We start from the raw sequence: 24,688 nt of genomic DNA, 5'->3' as shown, positions 1-24,688 counted from the left end.
CCCCGAATCATGCAGTGGGCCCAGAAGTTGTTGTTTTTGAGAGGAAGTTTTTGGATGAGATTAAGTTACTTGAGGAAACGCAGCAGAAAACATTTAGTAATATGAGTAAGGATGACTGGCATGCGATGAAATCTCTACAAGAAAATACCTCTCTCACAATAAAATCAGCTGACAAGGGTGGGGCCGTAGTCCTTATGAACACCATGGACTATGAGAGGGAGGTTTTGAGGTTACTAGATGATAAAAAGAACTATCAACCCTTAGTCAGAGATCCCACGATTGTGCTCTTAGGGATCATTACAACTATGGTAGGACAATCCAGAGAGAAGAACTGGATTACAAGCAAGGAGGCTGAGTTTCTAGTTAATACAAAACCTAGAACTCCAGCATTTTACATCTTGCCGAAAATTCATAAGACACAACGCCCTCCACCAGGGCGCCCCATAGTTTCGGCGATTTCCTCGGTGCTTGAACCGTTATCCCAGTTTGCTGATTTTTTTTCTCAGAGAGTCAGTACTTAAACAGTTGTCTTATGTTCAAGACACCACGTATATCTTGAATATTATTCAAGATTTGGATTTTGATGCGTCACAACAGATACTTGTGACTATTGATATTGAATCCTTGTACACGAGTATCCCCCAAGACGCTACGCTGGTGGCAGCAGCACGCGATCTTGGGGGACAGGATTGGTTTTATGACACACCCCAATCCTTTGTGATGCAGTGCATTGAGATTGCATTAACTCGCAATTATTTTTCCTACAAGAATGACTTCTTCTTACAAATATCCGGTACTTCAATGGGTGCTACTTTTGCACCGAGTCTGGCCTGCATTTATGTAGGCCAGTTTGAAGAACATCATTTACACCATCCATCAAATCCCTTCCAGAGGCATATCAGTCTCTGGAAGCGGTATATTGATGATATCCTTTGTATATGGACAGGAACCCAGAGTCATCTTTGTGAATTCTTGGAATGGTTAAATAACTGTGATGATTGTTTAAAATTCACGTGGAGTATGAGTACCGAAATGGTGACTTATTTGGATTTGGACATCAGGGTTACTGATAACAGGATAAGTTCTAGTGTTCATCAGAAACCCACAAACAAAAATTCACTATTACACTATCAATCGTTTCATCCCAGAGCATTGAGGGATAATCTCCCTGTAGGACAGTTTCTGCGTTATCGTAGGAACTGTTCTTCGACTGCTGACGTTCTGCAATAGTCTGAGAGCCTTACTGAGAAATTGGTCCATCGGGCGTATCCGAGAAAAATTGTCAATAGAGCTCGAAAGAGAGCTCACAATACCCCTCGGGAGGGTTTACTGGAAGGGAATACAAAAGAGGGAGATGACTGTTTACCCATAGTGTTGACTTTTGATCCTCTGGCAACGAAAATCCGCCAGGCTTTTAGGAAGCATTGGTCCCTGCTCTCTACTAATGAGTATCAAATGCCTGCACCCCGTTTTGCGTTTAAAAGAGCACAGAACCTCAAAGACATGCTTGTCCATACGAGGCCCTCATTACAAGTAATAAATACCTCCATTCCGTCCGGGCACTACCCATGTGGTGGATGCTCAGTATGTGAACGTACTGAGAAGACAACAAGTGTCCAGTTGCAAAATGGACGAACTTGGTACTTGAACAAGTTCAGTAATTGCAACTCGACCAATATTATTTACAGATTAACTTGTCCGTGTGGGCTTCATTACATCGGCCTCACAACATGAAAAATTAAAGTGAGGATACAAGAGCATCTCAGAACCATCAAGAATGGGAAACTGACTACGAGGTTGGTACAACACTATAAAGATAGCCAACATAATTACAAGGCAGTGAGATGGGTGGTGCTGGAAAAAGTGTTGGGTGATACGAATCAGATTGAGAGAACACTCGCATTGAAAGAGGCACGTTGGATTTACTCAGAAAAAGCGGATCAAATTGGTCTAAATGATCAAATTGAATGGAATAAGATCTCTAGGTAAAGAATGAGAGTTTGTTACAATGCTCTTTTTCATGTGTTGATCTTCCTATTCACATTAAGACAGCTAAGTGTATTCAGGCTGTTCTTACTTTATTCTTATTTCCCTTTTTTATGCATTTTTAAGGCATGACATCCTTGAGAAATTATTTTCATCTTTTTGTGGAATGGAAAAAGTAATTTGTAATAAAAATGTAATTTTTCAGGCCGTTTTTTGTTTTGAGTCTGACAATACGCCTTTTACAACGCATTTATACTGTGTCCTCTAAATTGAACAGACCTGTCTGAAATGAATGGTGATGTCTGATTGGAGGTTTTTTCATGAACATTCTATATATGGCAGTACGAGTGCATTCTAGATTCAACATGTTGAGTAACCTTATCAATGATGGATATAAGATTTGCCATTCCAAGATGGCCGCCGCATTGGCCCGTTGAAAGGGGTGTCTGGTCGTTCCAGGTATACAGCCTTGTTTCCGATCCAAACCCGGAAGACTGTGGTACGCGTTGCCGGTTTAAATGGCGGCCGCGTATCATTTTGCTTCGATCCTGGAACGAGTGACAGTGCAGACTAGGAACTCTTACGGTGAGAGTAGACTATTGTGAACATTGTCGGCATTAAGGTAATGGCGAGCGTATATTTTTTATAAAGGACTTCATGAAACGCATTGAAACTCGTATATATTGCCAGATAATAAGACGGCGATAAGGTGGTATTGCGAAGGGGTAGGCAGTATAGTGAATACTGCTAACTTTGTAGGTGCTTTTTATGAGAACGAGTATTACATAGCCCGTTTGATTCATGGTTGATATAGGTAGATGATTTTTAGTACAATACGTGAATCCACTCATTTGATGTATTTGTTTCTCCAGATAAAGGTGCAAGCAACGGATGTGCTTATAATAGGGATAAGAAGTGTAACTAGCACTGATTCCCTGAACTAATTGAGAGCTGGTATGCGGGCCCATGGCTCTCATTAGGTAATTGACATCGACGGCCTTTTGGTCGGTGTTTGTATGCCAGATCATTTGTCTCTGAGGTTTGAAGTGGGGTGTAGGTGTTGTCTCTCATGAACTTACCAGCCATGTGTCTTTTTATGTCTTTTGCATATTTGCAGTCACTCTTTGCTCAAATAGAAAAAGTCCAGGGAAGTGAATGCAGACCCTTGATGCCCTGATGAATTTGCCGCAAATTTGATAAGGCAATGAAACATGTTGGCCATTCCTGAATGTGGTTACATGACATGACCGTGTTTTTAACCTTGGGATGACTCATGAAATGGAATAAAGAAATTGGAATTATATACGTGAGCCAGACCTAATTGTATTTAAGACTTCACGGGTCTATTTTCCCCTTTTTTTTGGTTTTGGGCTGCTTACAAATCTCTTAACCTTTTTTTCACTTTCCTTAATGGGACACATAATTATTTTCATGAGAAAGATATCGATGATGATAAAACCGTGAGCAAACTGGTGAGAGCCTGCCAGCAGCTCCTCTGGTGTTGCGCACGTGAGATACTTTCTCATTTCTCCACACTTTTTCTTTTGGTCACCCATAGAAGCTGGTTGAGTGACTTTTCACATGGTTGGTTGTTTTCACCTTTTGGGAATTAATAAATATTAAGTTATATGGCACCAGGGATTTAATGATAGTTCATGACAAGAACTACTAAGGAAGGCGTAATAGTTTTTTACATTACCCTACTAGTAATCCTATGTAAGTAATTGGTTTAAAAGAGTGCCTTGATGTTACCAGGTCTGTTTTGTCGTATTACAGATTGATTGGAGGGTGGCCTGGTATATATTTTCCCTCTTTAACTCCCAATTTGAATATAAGTTTGGCTCTTGCCTGCTCACGGAATAGAGTGTTGAAATCATTAGAAGAAATTGAAAACTTAGCAGCAAATGAACCAGACAGTACAGACATTCATAAAACTAATATGTTGGACACATACTATCCGAAAAAGGAGTCGACATCTGGAACAGCTATGTCTGTATGAAGTACTTCAACATTACAGCTTCAAAAGAAATGTTAAAAAGAATTTAAAAGAAGGAAAATATGCAGTAGTTGGATGTCATGGTTGTTTAGTAAAACCTGCAAAGGGTAATCTTAAAAACCACAAGAGACTCAGTTGTGAAACTCCAGATAAGCGAGAATTTTACTATTTAGCACTTCTTCAACTCTTTAAACCATGGCGTAGCGAATGTGAATTACTTGCAGACTTTGACTGCTACGAAGATTCTTTTAATGCATGTAAAGATAGCATTGCATGTACAATTTTCCCTACATATTTAAAAATGTTGAATGATGAAGTTGAACAGGAAAAGACTATTACAGCTGAAATAGCTGATTGACCACTACTTTGACTATCTTGAGAATTTTCAATGTAGTCAAGATCCTCTTGGACAATCAATACTGGAAAATGAAGCAGCGATTGCTATGCATGAAGTCGAAATTGCTATGCAACAAGCACACGAGGAGAATATTACATTGGAAAAGTTATAAGAACAACTAAATGTTGAACAGAAAGAAATATATGTACAAGTGAGAGAACAGATAGAACATGGTTTGTTGCATGAAAAAAGAATATGTGTGCATCTTTTAAACCTCTTGTGATGTACATCAGTGGTCAAGCTGGGACAGGTAAAAGTTTTTTAATTAAAGTTTTGACCAGTTATCTTAAAAAAACTACTGGTTCACATTTATGTTCTGTGGTAACAGCTCCAACTGGATTAGCTGCACACTATGTTAAAGGAGTTACTTTGCATAGATTACTGATGTTACCAGTTGAGCATTATAGTAAATTACAATATCAGAAGTTGTCTGGAGAAGCTTCTCATGAAGTGTCAAGAGTGTTGAAGAAAATGAAACTATTAATTATTGATGAGGTGAGCATGGTCTCAAACTTAATGCTTGCTTTTGTACACTTAAAATTGCAGCAGGTATTAAAAACAGATTATGATGTTCTCTTTGAAGGAAAACATTTAATTGTATTTGGAGTTCTGCTACAACTAACACCTGTAAAAGGAGAACCAGTGTTTAAAACTCTTCTACATAAAGACACAACGAAATCTCTGGGAAGTATTGGAAATGTGAATCTGTGGTTACATTTTGAATATAAAGAACTCACTCAGAATATGCGACAAGCAAGAGATAAAGATTATGAACATATTCTAAAAGATGTAAGAATTGGTGTTCTTAGCAAACATGGTATAGAAGCTTTTCAAAGTCGTTTACTAAAGAACTTGTTTACAAATAAACACACCAGCAGAAGTAATGTACAAGAAAATGAAAGAAAAAAGTCTATAGTTTGCTTAAGGCCTACAGTGGAAGAGTGTTCTACATTTAATAGAGAGCTTATGAATTTGGAAAATGAAGAAATAGTTCACATTGAAGCTATTGAAAAAATCGAGCATCAAGGAATAACGATTCTTTCAGAAAACTACAGACTAAATTGGATTCTTTGGAAAAGTCTGTATCAAAAACTGCTGGCTTAGAATTTTTTTTAGATGTATGTTTAAACTGTCGGGTAATTTTGAGGCGTAATCTGAATGTAGAAGAAGGTTTAGTGAATGGAGCGATGGGGAAAGTTGTTGATTTTGTGAAATATCAAAATAGAAATGGAATTGAATTCTTGAAAGTTAAATTTGATCAGATTAGAGGTAAGACAGATTGCGCGTTGTGCTGTACGTTTTTTGCTTGTAAAAGACTTGTATGTTCGTAGAAAACAGTTTCCCTTCTGTTTAGCATATGCAATAACTATTCATAAATCTCAAGGTTTAAGTGTAGATAATGCTTTGATAAATGTAGGAAGAACTGTGTGTTTAAAGAGGGAATGGTATATGTTGCATTATCTCGAGTTAGAACGTTGTCTGGTTTGTATTTAATTGATTTTGATGAGAACAAGGTTAGTACTGATGTTAATTGTGTAAGAGAATATAATCGTTTGAGAAGGCTTTATGCTCCAAGTTTAGGTGAATATCCTATTTATGAGAAACGTGTTGTGTGTTCAAAACGCAAACATGGTGAAGAATCAACTATGGTTGGAAAGCAGAAACAAAATCAAGAGAAAAGAAAAGATGTAAAGAAGCAGAAAATACAAACAAGTGATGATGTTGTCGGATTCCAATTAGAAAATGCTTCTGGTGTCAACTGCTATGGTAATGTTATTCTAAATGTTATATTTTATCTTGAAGATGTTTATGGTGAAATTATGCAAAGTCGGGAAAAAAGATTTTTAGGCACTTTATACTTTATTTCAAGAATTGAGAACTGATAGAAGTAAGATCCATTCTGCTTCTGGTATTCGCCAACTGTTGGATACATGTACTGGATCTTCAACGTTCAGTGCTAATATACAACAAGATGCACAAGAATTTCTGATGGTTATGCTTGGAGTACTAGAAGATGAAGGAATTCAGATTGAGAGTTTATTTGGACTCAGTTACAAATGGGAACATAAATGTGAACAGTGTTCGTTAATTTCAAGCACTGTAGTTGACAGAGAACGATTTCTATATTTGACCATACCTGACTTCAAATCTGTACCATTTTCCAAATTACTAAAAGAAGCAGATCTCGTTGTAAATCAACAATGCTATCTACATTATGCCTACAAAGATATGGAAAATATTTGATTATAATGCTACAGCGCTGTAGACCAAATGGAAGAAAAGTGGAAACCAAAATAATTTTTTTTGTTGCTAGTCAAGTATCTATTTCAGGAAGAACTTTTGCAACAGTTGCTATTTTTTTCCATGCTGGAAGTACTACCACAAGTGGACATTATACCGTTTATTTAAAGTGTAATAATGGTTGGAGTCACTGCAACGATACACACTTGGAAATGAAACCGAGATTGCCTTATGAATTACCCAACTCATACTTGATATTTCTGAAACAAACATTTTAGATACACCATTCGGCTTTGTGGGAAGGTGTAAAGATACTTTAAGGAATTCATACTGGATGCTTTCAAAGCAAAATGTTTGATAAATTATTTGGTGTATTGAGAAAATGTTCACAGAAACTACGAAGTAAAGATAAGATTTGAAGATTGGAAATAGTATTAGATGTGTTATTTGTGTTGATTTTGTATTATATTTGTGAGAATCAGGGATTTGTTTTTTTTAACAATCTAGTTGATTGTTTTTTTCCCCCTGCTGTTTATGATGAAACTACTCTGACATCACTGTGAATAGTGAAGTTAAGTAGTAGCTGATGACAGCAAAAAAAGGGAGAAAAAGTGTTTCCTGAATGTTAAATTATTTTGTATTATTTAAAAATTCAATGTTATTTGTGAAATATATTACATTACATAGTAGTTTTGCAGTTTATTTTATGTAGTTGAAAAGTTAGAAAAAACAGTAGTAATGACAAATAGCACAATACTAGTTTCAGGGACGTTATAGCTAGAAATTAGCATTTAAAAAAACCTTAGAAATTCACTGAAAAAACCATAGGTTTCAGAGACGTTATAGTTAGTTGGACATTTGACTCATATAAAACCAGAGAAATTCGCCTGTTCTAGTTAGTTGAGCTAACTATAACTCGCGCGCTCGCAATGTACTGCTGATGACGTCACATATTACATCACTCATGACATGGTCAGTGACATCACTCATGACATCTCAAATGACATCACTGATGACATCATCCATGTGATAGTGTTACACACCTCTTTACACTCTAACCTTTAATACACCCACTCTAAAATACAGACTACCATTTTCGAAACCATAGACATACCAATACCAGATACTAGATACCCATCCACTGATTCCTATCTATATATTGTGAGCCGGACATACACTGATCTAGTCACTCATACATGCTGTCACTCATCATTACATCAGTATAATATCCACTCATACACCTATACATACATTCACACAGTGCTACTGATCCATAGAGTTACTCACACATCTACTCACACATCTACTCAGTCATGCCAAAAATCAATCACACACCCATGTACTCACCTATGCAGATATATACACACCACAGGACTTATTAATACACACACCACTTCCTTATTTATATAGATACTATCACATACTTACTCTCTTATACAATCACTAATACAAGTACACATTCGTGTATGTAGACACTCTAGCAATCACGCTCTCACATATAGTCAATTATACACCCCTACACTCACATATACTGTCTAAAAACATATATAGTTACTCACATATATACAACTGAGACATCAGTTCACTAATCAATACACCTGTACACACAGTTAGCTACCCATACAGCCCTTCCGAGATGCAGTTTTGAATGTATAGAACCAGTGAAACAGCTATTCAGACATGTATGCACAGAGTCAGACACCTCCCACCCACTCAAATACACTCAGACACCCATACAGATACTCATACAAACAATAAATAACCCATATAGACACTGATGTAGCTACTCTCCTACCCATGCACCTGTTTACGCACCAACTGAGAGACTAATCGAGACATTCACACAGTTTAGTCACTAATCCATGCTTTCAGTAACATTTGTTCAATCAGTGACTTATAGAGTCAGTAATGCATCTACTAAATAATCCATTCAGGCACTTATACATCGACTCATTCTTCAATAGACCTTGGCATAGATATATAAGAAAAATATTTACAGTTTACAGAAAAACACATTCACTGCATGATGTCATCAGTGATGTCATTTGAGATGTCATCAGTGATGTCATGAGTGATGTCACTGACCATGTCATGATTGATGTAATATGTGACGTCATCCGCAGTGCATTGCGAGCGCGCGAGTTATAGTTAGCTCAACTAACTATAACGGGCAAATTTCTCTGGTTTTATATGAGTCAAATGTCCAACTAACTATAACGTCTCTGAAACCTATGGTTTTTTCAGTGAATTACTAAGGTTTTTTAAATGCTAATTTCTAACTATAACGTCCCTGAAACCTATGGTTTTTTCAGTGAATATATATACATATATATGTGCTACGGAGTGGAAACAATCCCTGAGTGTTGTTGCACTTACCTGCTGTGCATCCTGATCCTTGGGGCAGCCTTCCCTGTTGACGCCTGAATCTCCCTCCCGCCGTCGCCGGACGAACGCGACCGCTGTGTGGGGGGAGACGCTTGGGAAACTACATCTCCCATGATCCTTGGCACCCCGGAAGTGCCGCATTTTCGCGCCCGAAGGCGCTACAAAACTGACGCTGCCCTCCGCCTCGCGGGACGCGCGCGGGCGGCGCCGGGCTAAGCCCGGGCAAAGGGCGGGCCCTCTGTGGCCCTCAGTGGACGGAAGAGGCCGGGCTGGGCCATCCCCCTTGAGTCTACATACGAAACAGGTAACTACTTCAAGCATGGGTAAACGTACTACGAAAACTACATGCACTGTTACTACCGCCCCTGTTGATTCGCCCACATCAATAGATGCATTGTTGGCCAATGCTCTCACTATGGTTACAAATGAGATTGCTGACACTGAACGTAGAATGTCTTTTGGATTCCCCACCACTACTACTACTGTGCCATGTTCACAATCACCTAAGGCTTTATCTAATCCGGACCTCCCCCTCTCCCCCATAGTAACAGTCGTTAAAACAAATAGCAACGTGGACACTCTAAGTATGACCACTGGAAAATCAAGTTTGCGGACTATTGTTGTAACAGACTGTCAAGCGGAGCCAGCACCAGACAAAATGCCACGCTCCAACAAACCTGTAAGAGAGAAACGTAAGAGAGGCCCAGTGAAAAGTATAGTAAATAAAAGGAAACAATTAGGTCGATGCAGAAATCAACCAACACCACAGAGTTTGTGGAACAAAGATAAAGCCAAAGATTGTGAAATAGTAACATCAAGTGCCAATGAGGACTCACTACTCTCGTCATTTCCATTGGATGAAGGACCCGAGAGACCTACTACTCTCACACAAAGATTAGAGTCACCAACCGCGGACAAAAGTATTTGTAGAGTCTCTATGTCATCCAAGGAGAGTAGCGTCAATACAGTCAGTACCCAGACTGAGGTCACCGATCAAAACTTTTTACTCAAATCCAATGGCAACTTGATAGAAACGATTGTTGATACTATTTTTAAACAAGTCGAAATTCAAATAGTCAAACAATTTAATACTGTTTTTAAGAGACTGGACAAAATCGAAAACCTTGTTAAAAAAGAGGAAATAAAAAGGAAAGGATCTATTAACTTAGACGTTGTTAGAGGTGATAAAATTATGAGTAAATTAGAAACTTTATGCAAGGATCTGAGGGAGGGGTATCAGAATGTCGCCACTGATTTCAGCCGTGTAAATATGCAGGGTCTTACTGTTGATAAAATTGTGTCATCTAACAGTACCTCTGCTAACATTTTACCTACATTGTCCACGGGTCCTGATCATGACCCCCCTGGTCTAGAAGGAACAATAACTGGTACCTCTATCCCGGATGCCAAGACCCCGCTAGTCCCCCGAACAGATAGGATAGGTATTACTCCGGAGGATACAAGGGCTGGCGGAGGCCCATTAGTAAGAAACAGACCTGCTAATAATTTAGGGCAGTTCCTCAACCTACCCCCAGAATCTTGCCCGTATGTTTTAGTGTTAGCTGGCGTACCTGCTCTGAAAGAAGGTCAAAGTGAGTCATGGGTACAACTACATAATAAATGCATTAATTGGCTGACAAAACATAGAGGGGCAAGATGGAACATATCAAATGAAATTATACTAACTCGTAGGGTAAGCTGGGTGGGGCCACAACAGAAAAATATTAGCGGGGATTGTATAGTCATTAACTTTAGACATCCGAACTTTGTGAAATATTTCATGGACACACGTAACACCTATGCCAGTACATCCACTACAATAAGCCTCCACCCTTTGGGGTATTCTTATAGGCCCCCCCAGAGACCAACTCAGACAGCCTCTTACACCGTCCCTATAGCTAATAGATTCTCCGCCTTATCGGACTTAGAAAGTTTAGACTGACAACCATCAACATTTCCCACCACGGTGGATAAGGTTGCTAGCACAGTCCCATTGGATACGGTCAACTCTATACGCACCAATAAATCTTGTCCAGATAGATTAGTCCTACCACATGTAGCTTGTTCAGACTGTCCCACTATTCCTACTCCCTCTACCATTAGTCCATCAACTGACACCCTAAGTGTCATTAGTTGGAATATTGCAGGGCTCCCAGGTAAGATGAAAATCAAAGAATGGGTTACCTGGATAAGTAACTTTGATGTGGTAATGTTACAGGAAACATGGTGTACATCTACCCAATTGTTGGAGGGTTTCTTTTGCCACAATCTTATTGTACCGACCCCTGCCTTGGGACGTCCAAGTGGCGGTCTATCTATCTGGGCAAAAATTTCTAAGGATACGAAAATTGAACCTCTAAATGTGGTTAGTAAAAATCTGGTAGCCGTTAAATATGCTGCAAGGGTAAAGATTTGTTTTATAAATTTTTATAATAATGATTTTGTCAACCATCCTAACCCCACCTTTTTAGAACTGTTTAAGTTTATCGATGATGTTGTGGATGGTGAAAAATATGGTTTATTCGATGGTATTTGTGTTGGCGGAGACTTTAATGCTCATATTTATACTACATCTCCGCCCTGTAGACGAGGCTCGGAATTATTGGATCTTTTACAATGTAGAGATCTAGATGATGTCATGGGCCATTTTGGAATTGATGAGGGAAAGGTACCGGCCCCCACGTATATTGGTCGTGGTTCTTCAACCACGATTGATTATATGTTTACCTCTCCCCCCCTTAGTGAAGTGTTAATTAAATCTAAGGTTGTCAGTAGCCCATACAGTGACCATCTACCATTAGTAATTCATCTTAAATCTATTAAAAAGCCTGTAGGTCTTTGTGAGGTCGGAGCTCAAAATATTAATGTATCGTCTGATAGACTAAGAATCATCTGGAGAGGGATTAATAACCGAGAGATCTTGACCAATGTAATTAAGAATAATCCCCTGTTGATTTCCAACTGTTTAACACTTGGTGGACCTGATATTACTAGATCCTTTTGTGATCTATGTGCAGCAATAAAAAGGGCTATTTCCAGACCGGTATTAGAACATAATACAAACACTCAAAGATGGTTTGATACCAATTGCTCCAGGGCTAATAGAGAACTTAGGAAAGCTCTTGAAGCTAAACCCCGAGATATTTCCCTTGTCAGTTCACTACGTTTTAAATATAAACAGGTTTTAAAAACAAGAACTGAAGAGCTCCTAATAAGCCATTGGGATAATCTCACCAAAACTACCGCCCTAAAAGACACCACCGGCTTCTGGAAAGAAGTAAAAAGTTTGAGAGCCCTGGGCTGCAATATCACCCCGATAAATTGTAATATCACAGGTGATTCATGGGTCAGCCATTTTTCTAAGCTCTATGCCACAGCTGGGAATTCTGCTGAGGACACTTTCCTAGATGATACTGTAGTCATTACACTAGAGGAGGTGGAGGAAGCCATCGCAAATAGTGCTGGCAACAAGGCCCCTGGCCCGGATGGTCTGTCCATCGACCAGATAAAATCAAATACATGGTTTTGGGCCCCCCTACTTTGTAATCTCTTTAATAATTTAGGTAAGGAATCTATCCCTCCCACATGGTCTTGCAGTACCATTGTGCCTATTTTTAAAAAGGGAAATAGGATGGACCCGGGGTGTTATCGTCCAATATCTTTGATCGACAACACCCTGAAGGTCCTTGGCAGGGTCTTGTTTGACAAAATAAGCACTTGGGCAGACGATAACTCCATCATCCACCGTTGCCAGCTCGGCTTCCGGAGCAAGCTTGGGACGGTGGAACAATGTCTAAACCTTAACCTCATAATGGCCAAATACACGAAAGCTAAACGATCTCCTCTGTACTTTGGCTTTATGGACCTAAGCTCAGCGTTTGATTTCGTTAATCGCTCTCGCTTGTGGTCCATTCTTTTAAATTATGGTTTGGATGAACCCCTAGTTCACTTTCTGGCTAATCTTCATCGCAACTTGAAAGCCCGAGTTCGTTTAAATAATGATGGTGAGGTCTCAAATGAGATTTTAATTAGCAAGGGGGTAAGACAGGGCTGTGTCTTGGCCCCCTTGCTTTTTATCTTATACATCAATGAATTAACTAATTCCCTGTGCAATTTGACAAAGGACGTTCCAATTATCAATAAGAAACCTATCCCGGCGTTACTCTACGCTGATGATGCGGTCCTTATGGGCCGCACTCCGAATGCTCTACGTATTTTAATAACGGGATTCGTTAATTATATGTCCGATCTTGGGCTGTGCACTAATTTTAACAAATCGTTTATCATGACTTGCGGCCCTAAAAATTATAAAATCCCAAAGATTGTGATAGGTCCAAACATTCTAAAAAGCACATGCACTTTCCCCTATCTGGGCCTCTTATTCTCTAATAGTGGTGCATGGCAACCACACGTGGCGATGGGGAGAAACAAACTCTCAAAATCAATTAATTCTATCACCTCCCTACGCCAACCGCGTCAGGCTGATGTGGTTCTTAGCCTATTACAAATTTATCGAACCCAATGTCTCCCAACTGGCACATATGGTGCAGAAGTTTGGGGGTTCTCAAACTGTAAACCAATACAGAGCGAAGAGAACAGATTTTGTCGAAAAATCCTGGGGGGAGTTATTAGCGCACCGACTTTTGTTTGTCACAATGAATTAAAATTAAAATATGTTGAGGATTTTATTAGAGCAAGACCTGCATTATTTTGGCTAAGGATATGGCAAAATTCGGCAGCCTCATTGACTCGTGAGATTATTTTAGACTGTCTGAAAAGTGATAATGTAGCCCTAATCCCATGGATTAATGCGGTAGAGAGCAGCCTTAAGAGCGTCAATTACGGACACTTGTTCACATATCCAGATAGGATTGACGCCTCTCATAAAAATTTGGTGAGAAGAGCACTCTATCAGCATTTCCAGAATGAAAGGGAAAGAGCAGTTTTTGTGAAACAATCCACAGTCGACTATTTATCAATCCAGGAATCTCATATTGAATCCCCGATGTCCCCCCAGCCTTACTTATGTAAAAAACTGGGTAGATGGACCAGATGTTTATTATTTAGATTCAGGGACAGGAGCATTATAAATCTCATCTGCTTTCCACTGGGTTATACTAAAAATTTGGAAAAACTATATTGTCCTTGTGACCACGGTGGAACCCAGAGTATGCTCCATTTTATCTTCGGTTGTGGATTTTATATGAAATTCACAAAACATTATCTAATACCATATTGTAAGAAATATGATTTGCTTAGCCACAACCTTGCCTATAGACACTTTTTAATGCTAGGATCTGATGAATTAATTTTTAGAGTTAGTAGCTTCCTTAAAGCAATTGTATGCTCACGCAGGTCGTTGAAAATTGATTAGCTTTGTTAAACATTCATTTTGCACTTTAAAACATGTCTTGATGGAATTTAACATATTATTCAGTTGCATTATGCACAGCCCAGTTAGTAGGTTCCTGTATTTTCATTGCTGTCTTTTTATAAATTATATTTTTATATGTAATGTCTGACGGCCCAAAATTGTAGTTTGATGTGTATTTTAAAATGTCTGATTATGTGCTTTTATGGATGGTTTGTGAAATCCGAATAAAGTCTATTTGAATTTGAATTTTTTGACATATATATGTGTATATATATATATATGTGTGTGTGTGTGTATATATATATATATATATATATATATATATATATATATACACACATAACTTAAATATACTTACATTGAATGGTAAAGGCATACAACCTAATAAGCATGAATAAGGCCATGAGGCAAATATGACCATTGAGCTTTTTACTGCAGGTACCATTGCCAGCAGCCTACAACTTGTACTATTTTATATAGGTTTCATAATCTAATTCCAGCATATCGCTATGTGTCTCCGAGTCTATACCAGTCCCAGCAGCGCAAATATCTATATCATTTTCCTTCCTGTCTTTGGGAGCGGCAAAAGCCTGATCAGAAAATGGCGCACTGTCCTTTCCAACTTGTTGTCTGTGATCTCTTTGTGTGTCCGCACCACTGAAAACCAGTAAGCCTCCAACCATTGGCAGCTCCATGTTATATGGAGAAAATAGGCCAGGGATCCATTACATCTAGGACAGTATCTGGGAAAATCCTATGCAATTGCTGTGATGTGAGGTACGCTCGCCTGTAGGGGATGCTACCAGAGGAAAATTTGGTAATCACTGCTCAAGTTTCCAGGTAGGTTCCCTACAGTGGATTTGGAATTGGACACTTCCTATTCCTCCATTGAAACCAGTTGTCTAATGGCCTCTATTATTTATGTACTGAAAACACTGAGATTGCAAGCTACAAATTTAGTTGACCAAGCCTGTATAAAGCAGTTTTCTATGCATGCAAAACAACGTACACAATTCAATGGGATAAGGAAGTCAAGAGATTGGGCTTGTCTATGTCTTCGAATATGAATCTGCTGACACACAAGAGGACACATGCCATTGTTAACACCTAATTTCTTACCCTAAAGCTAAACCAAACAAGCATGTACAATGGAATAGGTCTCGCATTACTGAATGTTTGAGCTGTCGGCGTGTCATTATTATTTGCAACTCCAATAGGTCAAACTTTCAGTAATGCGAAACCTATTGCATTGCAAAAGCTTGTTTAATATTGATCTTACCGCTGAGATCCCATGAAATTATGTTCCCCATCCAGATAGCGACATGGTTGGATGTTGCTTTTGTGCGGGATGGGAGGTTGTGCTAGCAAGGAGTCAAGAGATGGCCAGAGGTGGCCAACCAAAATAATCAATTGGTGATGTCTGCAGGGTGGGAACCAAGCACTGTAAGGTGGGACAGATACACAAAATTACCCAACCAGAGAAAAGCAATTTTAAAAAGCAGCCCAACTAACCAACCAAAAGAGGTGGGCCCATATACCCAGTACAGCATGTCTCGCAGCGCATGCACTGCCCAGGCTCGACCTAAAAATAGGCTCTTTACACCCTATGTCCCACGCTGGCTTGTTCGATCCATCGCAGAATGCTCAACAATATCATGTCCTGCTAATAAATCAGAGAGAAAGAAGACTTTTTGCTTTGGCATGGGGTGGCTGCCTGCTATTTTATGCCCCCAAGAATAGAAAAATTCTTGCTGTTTCAGACAAATATCCATGTGGCGAAAGAGGGGATATGGAGCATTTTATGTTGTAATGCCAGTTTTACAACAAGTTCAGGTCTAAATCAGATGCTAAGATCCTAGATAAAGAGCAGTTTGAAAACCTAGCGGAGCAAATATTTTACTTGTTAAGTGACCTTGCAGGCCATACAGCAAAAGCTACTGCCTTTTATTTGAGGCAAAGCTGGAACATCCGTGCAAAAACTCTAGGACGCTCAGTAAGCCCAGTAGGATTTAGGTGTTTGTGTACCTGTTTTGTGTAGAATTTTTATAAAATCTCAGGGCTTTTAACATGAATGTCTCTTGAAATGTATTATTTAATGTATCTTGTGTGACAATTTTTGATTTTAGTGCAATTGTTTTTTAAATGTTTCATTTTTATCTATTTTAAAGGTTTGTGTGAAAAGTAGCCATGTTTTTACACTGTGAGCACCTTAATAAATTCTAAATGATAAATTCACTAATGCTAGGATCAAGCAAAGGCAATATTTGAACATTACAGGTTGTCCAGAATTCACAGTGACAAGAATTCCCAATCTGGAACATTTCTCCAAATCTTAGGATACCAGGTTTGCTTTCAGTACAGACAACAGTAATGTTTAAGGAACTACCAATTTCTTGTGAAAATATTTTTTGTAACTAGCCAGACTTCTTAAGGAAGTAAGTCGATTTGTACCAAGCAGATAAATAATGTAGGTCCTTGTGGAAAAACCCTCAGGCCGTGAATATGAGTAAATTGGAATTGCAGGTGACCTGGAATTTCCGTTAACAGTTGGAATCTCTGCACAGAATTCTTGCGATTACAAGTTAAACCTCTCGGAATGGAGAATAACTGTGCAAAGCTTGAATTTACTGGGTGGAATCCATACAGAATTCTTAATGGCGGGGAGTTTAACACACACTCCCAACCTGCTCTCACCAAGTGGTAAAGGCTTGCAAGACCTTCTGGGCAGGTGGGAGAAGGTAGGCGGGATTTTACCTAGTTGGGGAGCAGGGTGCATTACATGTTTCCCTGCGGCCAAGGAGAAAATTGAAGGGGGTCCGAAAGCAAGACATGGCTGCAATGCAGTCAGTTCCCAATGCAATTTTACCAGCTAGATTTTCTGGCTGGTAAAATTGGCCAGGTGTTCCCTTTCCCGGAAATATGGACGCAGGAACACTGGGCCACTGATAGTTGTAAAGAGTATAATTCCACACAAGTTGTAATAAGTGGTTCCGAAGGTAAAAACAGCAGGGGGTGCTTTCCTTGGGATCAGCATGGAATAACCTGCAGCAGGGATTGTGATTGGTTGAATTGCACATACCATGTCAAAAAGGTCTTGACACACTCCTCTTCAATAATGAACCGGTTAGCCACTGAACCTATTTCTTTTCTCCTTGCAGCACTCTGATGCTTAGCTGGATAGTAGCACTAAAAAACTTTATATTTATGAAAGAGGAGTTGATGATTTGTGAATGGGACATGAGAGGGCCACAAGTGACTAGCATTTGAAAGTGGAAGGAAGATTGTCATGTGCTTTCTTTACGGAATTTACATCTCTAGCCTGTTGATGTATTGTTAGGTATTCAAAGAATTGCCAAGGTTGTTTGGAACAGATAAAAAAAATTGCCGTATGAAGGTGTACGAAAGGAACAGAAACAGTAAAGATCACACGGGTCAAGGGGGAAATTCATAGTCTAGATAACATCTTCTGAGGTCCTTATTTAAAACAGACAGCATTGCACATACTATGCATATAGATACAGCGGGTAAGATCTTATTACACTGAAGTGTACGGTTTCTGTTTCTGCCAACTGTTTGAGTACATCTTGACAAGAATCCAATTTGTAAGTTTGAGGACTACTTCAAAGGTGTGCCATCGGTTGGCACATTGCATTAATGTAGTGCTTTGTTCTCCTCTTCACAGGTATGAGCATACTTCCTTAATTTTCCAAAAACGTGTTGGAGAATAAACTAGATATGGCAAATAAAAAAGGATCATTTGCAAAGAAAAGCACACAGTAAGTATAAGTGTTTAATAATGGCTTATTTTTTTATGAAGCAAAATTGAAAATCTTACTTAAGCACCTTTATGATTTACAGTGGTTTACTGGCAGCATGTTTTCTGGTCTCTTAAAAGTAGGCAAACGTAAGGGGCTGATAACAGAACAAACTATATTGGTGAAAAAGGAGGCATACTCAAACACTAGCACAGGATGAGCAATATAACGATTGGAGTGGAACTGTAGTGCACCCACTGAAGCAGATGATTGTTGTAAAAGGTAGTGCAGTAGGATGCAAAAGGGACAGTTTTCAACTAGTTTCATGTGAGATAGCCTATCCGCTACCAAAGCTCTCAGACGATGTACTAGTGCACTTTTACTTCTTTTTGGTTTTGAAGGTTATAGAAAGAATTGCTTCTCAACCTGTATAACCTCAATATACCCCTCATTCTGATTTCTTTACCGTAACTTTCTGAAAACAAGTTACTTTAGATTCCCATTAGCTCATACTTAAGCCGAGAAAATAAAATGCTGTGATTTCTGGTTAGTAAACTATAGCTACATTAGTTTTAGTAAGGTATTCGAAAGCATTATCCATGTTCTTTTAAACCAATCTCTTTGCTGATTTTCTGTATGCAAACCTATCAATTGCCAATATGGTCCAGAACCTATGTAACATTTTTTCTTTAATTAAGTTTCTTACTCCTTTACCCCAGCGCAATTGTCCCTAGATCTGCCTCTCTGTGGCATACCAGGATTTTATGAAGTTTGTAACATGGACAGCAAGTATATGTAGGATTCACTTCACCCACACAAACCCTGAAGTTCCAGGAAACATTTATCTATTGATGATATCAATTAAACATTACAATATATTGTGTTTCTCTATAGTGTACGTATTTGCAGTCCTGTTCGGTGTTAATCCATTATATTTTCCATCTACTCCAAATTAGGTATGTTTCCTAACCCTTTAACCCACTGTACCTGGTAGCAACATTTCATCTTCCCCTGTCTCTTCAGAATAATCGTGTTGAGTGTCAAAATTAGTTGCTTAAATTATTTGCAGAAGATCACATATTTTGTAAAGAGATTTAAGTCCATTATTGCTTTCAAGTTATTTATTGGGTACCCAATATCTGATTAAAACATATCTTGCTTAGCCAATACAATTCCAGTAAAAGAAAGTGTTTTTTGCAATGATCAAATAGTTCTATTTACATTTTCCCCCCACAACGTATCTGCTCGAATTTAACAGTCCCCATTTCACCAGTTGCTTAAATACCCACCGCTGTTGCCCCAGGGGTATAGCCATGAGCGATGAAGAAAAGGTATTCAGACACTTGTTGGAAACAATCCTAGTCTAGCTTTCCAAGACATTTTTATTGACCATACTCTCGTATAGATCACTTGGTCTCCAGTCCTGTGTTGCCTAATAAAAACCCGTAGTGGCATACCACCAACACTGTATACCATACTCTCATATAGATCAGTTGATCCCCTAGTCCTGTGTTGCAAATGAAATCCATACCAACCAACACTGTATGTACCCATTCTCCTTCTGTATTCCTTCTCGCCCACTGGCTCAAGACTGCGAGATGAGCCACCTGATAATATTGTAAAATATGCCACCTAGATTGGCATTTCTTGATGCTTTGCTGGAGGTAGCTGCTATGTTCCGTCCCAAAATAAACTCCATTAGTTTCTTATGTTGGGGTAATATTGCCTTCTTGGGATTTGGCCAATTCAAAGCATGAAAAATATATACGAGGCTTAGTAAGTTGTTCATCTTCAGCGCTAACATTTTACCAGTCAGGAGATAGATAACTCAATTTGACAAATATTTCTGCCCGCACCTTTAGTAGCTGGCATTCAGCAATGAAGCTAGTTAGATGGACTTTGTAGTTACCCAATTGATTTTATAACCTATTTAAAAGGGGAGGCACCCTTCAATCTTTGTACTATTTACGAGTGTAAAGAAAGGTTGAGGGCTTCTGCTTAATCCTGGTTTCTGTTAAATCCAGATGCCTTTCACAATGCTGCTGCACCCTCAATAATTTTGGTAAGAATCTTTCTAGACCTCCCAGGAATATTATTACGTCATCTGCAAATAAAATAATTGTATGTACTATGCAACTGAATTGTATTCCCTCAATATCTGTGGAGTCATTCATCCAGATTGCAAAGCTTTCTATAAATAGGGTGATTATTGGTGGTGGTAGTGGGCAGCCATGCAAAGTTACCCCTTAAAAGGTTACTTTTTTTCTCACACCCTTATTTCACAGTCCCTCTCACCTTAAAGTGTACATAGTTCACAATCACTGAGTCCAAACGTTTTGTTCCTATTCGAAATGTCCAGCTTACCTTGAATGAGTTTTCAAAATCAAGAGTTGTCAGGATTGGTAGTTGAGTTTCTTTTTTTTTTTTTTTTTTACCCTTGTCCATAAGTGGACTTCAGTATAATATTGTCTTTTCTTCTTAATTTTTTGCATATGTTTTACATTTTTTATTCATGCTTTCTAGGACAAAAAGACCAGGCTTACATAAAGGACTAGAAAAAATCAAGGAGAATTCACCAGAAAAGTTGAGCGTAAGTTATTTATTGCGAACAGCAGGTTAATTTATCCTATAAATGCAGGACATAGCTACATAAACAAAGCATAAAGGACATTTAGGTTTGGTTGTTACATGTCGAAAACAAACAATGAGATTCATGCTGGTAAGTCATGATTCAGGGACATTACACTGACTTATATAGGAATGAATTTGGGGAATTGTGAGGGTGTGAGAGAGAGTACATGGAGTTAGGTATGGTTTCTCTTCAGTTTCAATGAGTCTTTGGAACAGTTTTGAATGTTGAGAGGCAAGAGATGGATCAAATATTGAAAAAGAGCCGTTCCAGGGGTGATGTCTAGGTAGATGGAATGACCGTAAGACTGTATAGGGAAGTTTGCGAGTGACAATGAGGATTCGATTTGTGGTTCAAAGTTTGTGAGTCACATGTATTTGGTGACCATAAGAGATACGTACCTAGAGGATTCGTTTTTCATAGCTTTCTATACAATGATTACTAATTTGCATACCACTCCTATTTTGTTTTCTGACGGCAAACCAATTTTGTGATGGTGTTGCAAAGTTGAGTGCCTTATCCAATGGTTAGAACTAATAAAAGGGGAAAACCCTCCAGCAGGATGTTGCAATAGTCAAATTTGCTAAGGAAAAGTAATGGGCAGTGTTTTGGAAGTGTGAAAGTGGATGTAAAGTGTGAAAAGTGAGGTCTTTGGCAGCAGGGGCTGTGTCAGTAATGAAGGTTTAAAGGTGCTTCATTAACTGGAAGTAAACACATAGATTTCTTAGTGAAGATGCTGGCGCGAGTGCAGGCCTTGAAAGTTCTACTTACACACTCACCATGGCAGGTCAGTTTTGATCAGGGCGAGCTATTTATAGGGCCTACTGGCCTGGTCTGGCTGCAGGTGTTCTGCTCATTCAGAAAGTGAATGAGCAATAAAGATGCTTTTAAATCTTGTTATCTTGTTACATTTGCGTTGCGTTGTAAGACAAAGGTCCACTTATGTCTTCTTACAAATTGCTGCTTGTTTTATCCTGGGGATTGTTGTTTACAAATTCTTTTAACTTTGTAGTCGGAGAACGAAAAGTAAACGGAATTATTTTACAATTGTGCTGGCGTACAGACAGTGTGAAATGAAGGGCTGTAGGCTGTCAGTGATGTTTTCTAACACACATTTAAATAGTTTGTAAATGAACTGTACAAATATTTCGAATTTTTTTTCAGTGGTTAGGAAAGCACGTTTTTGTAATTTTGTTTTGTGATGAAAAAAAATATTTTAATGGGATAAAAAAAAATTCAAACACTTTACTTGGTTATGTGCAAATAATAAATATTTGCTGAAACCCAATTTCCACACTTTATTGTTTGTACGCTATTTCGTTTTATCAATAAAGCTGCGTGTCGGTGAGAACGTTTGTGGCCGTTTCAATAAAAAAGTGTTGTCCGTAAATGATGGTGCACTACCACAACATGCTTCAGTAATACTTGTAATGAAAGTGACTTTTAAAGATGAACTGAGAAACATTCCTGCCCCCACCCTGATGACAATGCTATGAGTGAACTGGCAAGTCTGGGGCAATGTGTAATTTATGTGTGGGCTCGAATTTTATTATACATTTAGTCTATTAAACTGAACAAAAGAGTTTTTGTACAGCAGACACACTGATTTGCCTAGGAGCACATCATTTGAGACCAGTCTAAAGGTAAAGCGCATTACAGTTAGGTCATGTAGATTATTCGGGTAACATTTTTATAATTGTTCAAGGCCTGAACTAACTAGGGGTGTGAAAAAAGTCTAGTCAGACAGGATAGAACTAATGATTAGAAGTCAAGTAGTTTGATCTAAAGAACAGAAGAGTCTGATGGTGTGGAGGAGCTATAAGCCTTCTTCAGTGTACTGGTTAGTTGTAGACGTGGATGTGAGAGTGCACATTTTGAGGGTTTTAGAGTTGGCCCCAATTGAGAATTATGAGGGGGTCCTGGGGCAGATGAGCTTATCGAGGATGCAATGGATATTTATGATCTTGGAGGGGGAGTAAGAGGTATCCGCTCCCACCAACCTTCACCTCTTTTACCAGTACGCTGCAATTGGGAAAGAGATATCAATAGACACTTCAGACAAAGAGTGGAAGACTATATTAGAATACCACAAGCAAGTATCCCACTAAACACAACTTGAATGTATACAATATATGATAACGCAACGAGCATACCTCACACCGCATAGATTACACTCCATCTTCCCCCAATACCACAGTGGCGTGTCCCAGATGCCCCGAGCAGGTGCTGACTTTCTTGATATGCTCTGGGCCTGCCCTGTCCTACTCAACTATTGGAGCCAGGTCACAGCGACCCTAAGGGAAGTAGTGGGGGACACATCATGGCACACGGCTGAAAGTTCCCTTTTAGGTCTCTACCCATGGAGGAAGGGTCATTAATTCCAGGCCAAATTTGTGGACCTGGCGCTTATTTTAGCTAAGCGCAGCATCACCAGGAGGTGGAAATCCGTAATACGTGACCTGACCAATTATTGCTGGCCTTCCCTTCTTGCCCTCCACACCCTCTTCAACACTAGATCGAAGTCACAAACCCGAAGGGTCCCTACTACGTCTTACAGATGTCTGCCATCCCTTAAAATTTAACAGATAGGAACCTATGCCACTCCCTACAATCGGGAAAGAATTGCCTAAGCAAGTCTTTCCTTGACTCAGAGTTTACCGAATGCACCCGTCAATAAAGAGGAGGCGGGGGCTTTTTCACTTAGTTGTAGTCTTAGTTGCTCTCTTACTACACCGCGTTGACACACTATCGGCAATCATGACTGTACAAATATGGTACCTTTAATATGCTCTCATTGGTGTACTAGAATCTAAATTTCACTAATTTCACGACATGTTACCAAATGTGACCAATTGTGTTCACTACAATCATATATGTATGTTGCAACATGGATTGATGTATTTTGAAAATCCAATAAAATTTGCTCTTAAAAAATAAAGAGAGGGGGGTGTAAAGTTATAGGCCGAGATGGGAGGCGAGTGAATGACAGGAAAGGTGAATAAAGAAGATTAAAGTATGAGGTCTGAGAGTAAAAAGTGATCAGGTTTTGTAAAACTATTTTTTGATGGGATTGTATAAATTGCCGTTCAGTGGTAAGTGCCTTCCTTTTAGGGCTTCAACTCTTGTATAGACTAGATTCTGGTCAAATGCTCTTCCTAGGATGGGTGCACATTTCATGTTGGGGATAGGGAGACTTGTACCCTCTGCCACTACACAAACCGTTTCTCAGATGGCAAGAATGCAGAGAGCACTGCACTACCCTGCCCTTCACTTTAAGCTAGCCTTAGAGTGCCTTGCACGTTAGGAGTGGAAAATACTCCTGAACTTTCCACTTTGCACCCCCTCATCACAGTTAGGCTATACAGCAATTGTGCTCGAACAGTTTAAAAGGATGTTGGTGGCAAGGAGGATAGGGGAGTATATGTTTTGGAGATACTAAAGAATAGTGGAGAAACATCTCTGAGATCTTTGAGATAAATAGCAAAGTAGAAACAGACGAGAAGTGTAAGAAATGTTACAAGGAAGCTATAGGGTGTTTTGAATGCGATTCGAAACACTTAAATACTCATGGAAACATTCACTTATGAATGAAAGATGAGAGAATGGAAATGTGAAAATGTAGAAGGAAGGCATCCAACCATATAAATGAAAATCTGAGAAGACTCAAAAGTAGAGGGAAAAACAGATCTGAGGTTTAGAGAATGATTTGTAGGAAAAGAGTTGGCATATACCAATAAAATTACATATGCTTCTTTCATGCTGTGCCTGTGGTCCATTGCTCTGGGCATTTTCTGGACTTGTAAGATATGCCACAGCTGGACTGCTGGAAAATTGTATTGGGTTTAAAGCAAAAAAGGCACTTTTGTTGATTGATTGTTATGAATATTTGTAACGTAAAACTTTACTTTCATCAACAAATGGTTCC

At 39.0% G+C, this 24,688-nt stretch overlaps 1 protein-coding gene across 7 annotated transcripts in view; it reads left to right on the top strand.

Annotated features, from left to right (window-relative positions):
* CENPU (centromere protein U) overlaps positions 1–24,688 on the top strand; it is a 620,628-nt gene that overhangs the window by 155,252 nt on the left and 440,688 nt on the right. For all 7 annotated transcript variants that reach the window (XM_085641915.1, XM_085641914.1, XM_085641912.1 and 4 more), the window contains exons 2-3: positions 18,062–18,155; positions 20,658–20,724. In XM_085641915.1, the coding sequence (XP_085498041.1) occupies positions 18,115–18,155; positions 20,658–20,724 (108 nt within the window). In that variant the 5' untranslated portion in view covers positions 18,062–18,114. The remainder of the gene's footprint in view (positions 1–18,061; positions 18,156–20,657; positions 20,725–24,688) is intronic.

The sequence above is a fragment of the Triturus cristatus genome, chromosome 2_2 (assembly GCF_964204655.1).
Source record: "Triturus cristatus chromosome 2_2, aTriCri1.1, whole genome shotgun sequence".
Classification (NCBI taxonomy): domain Eukaryota; kingdom Metazoa; phylum Chordata; class Amphibia; order Caudata; family Salamandridae; genus Triturus; species Triturus cristatus.
Note: the sequence above shows the minus strand (reverse complement) of the source record. Positions and strands in the feature narration are given on the sequence as shown.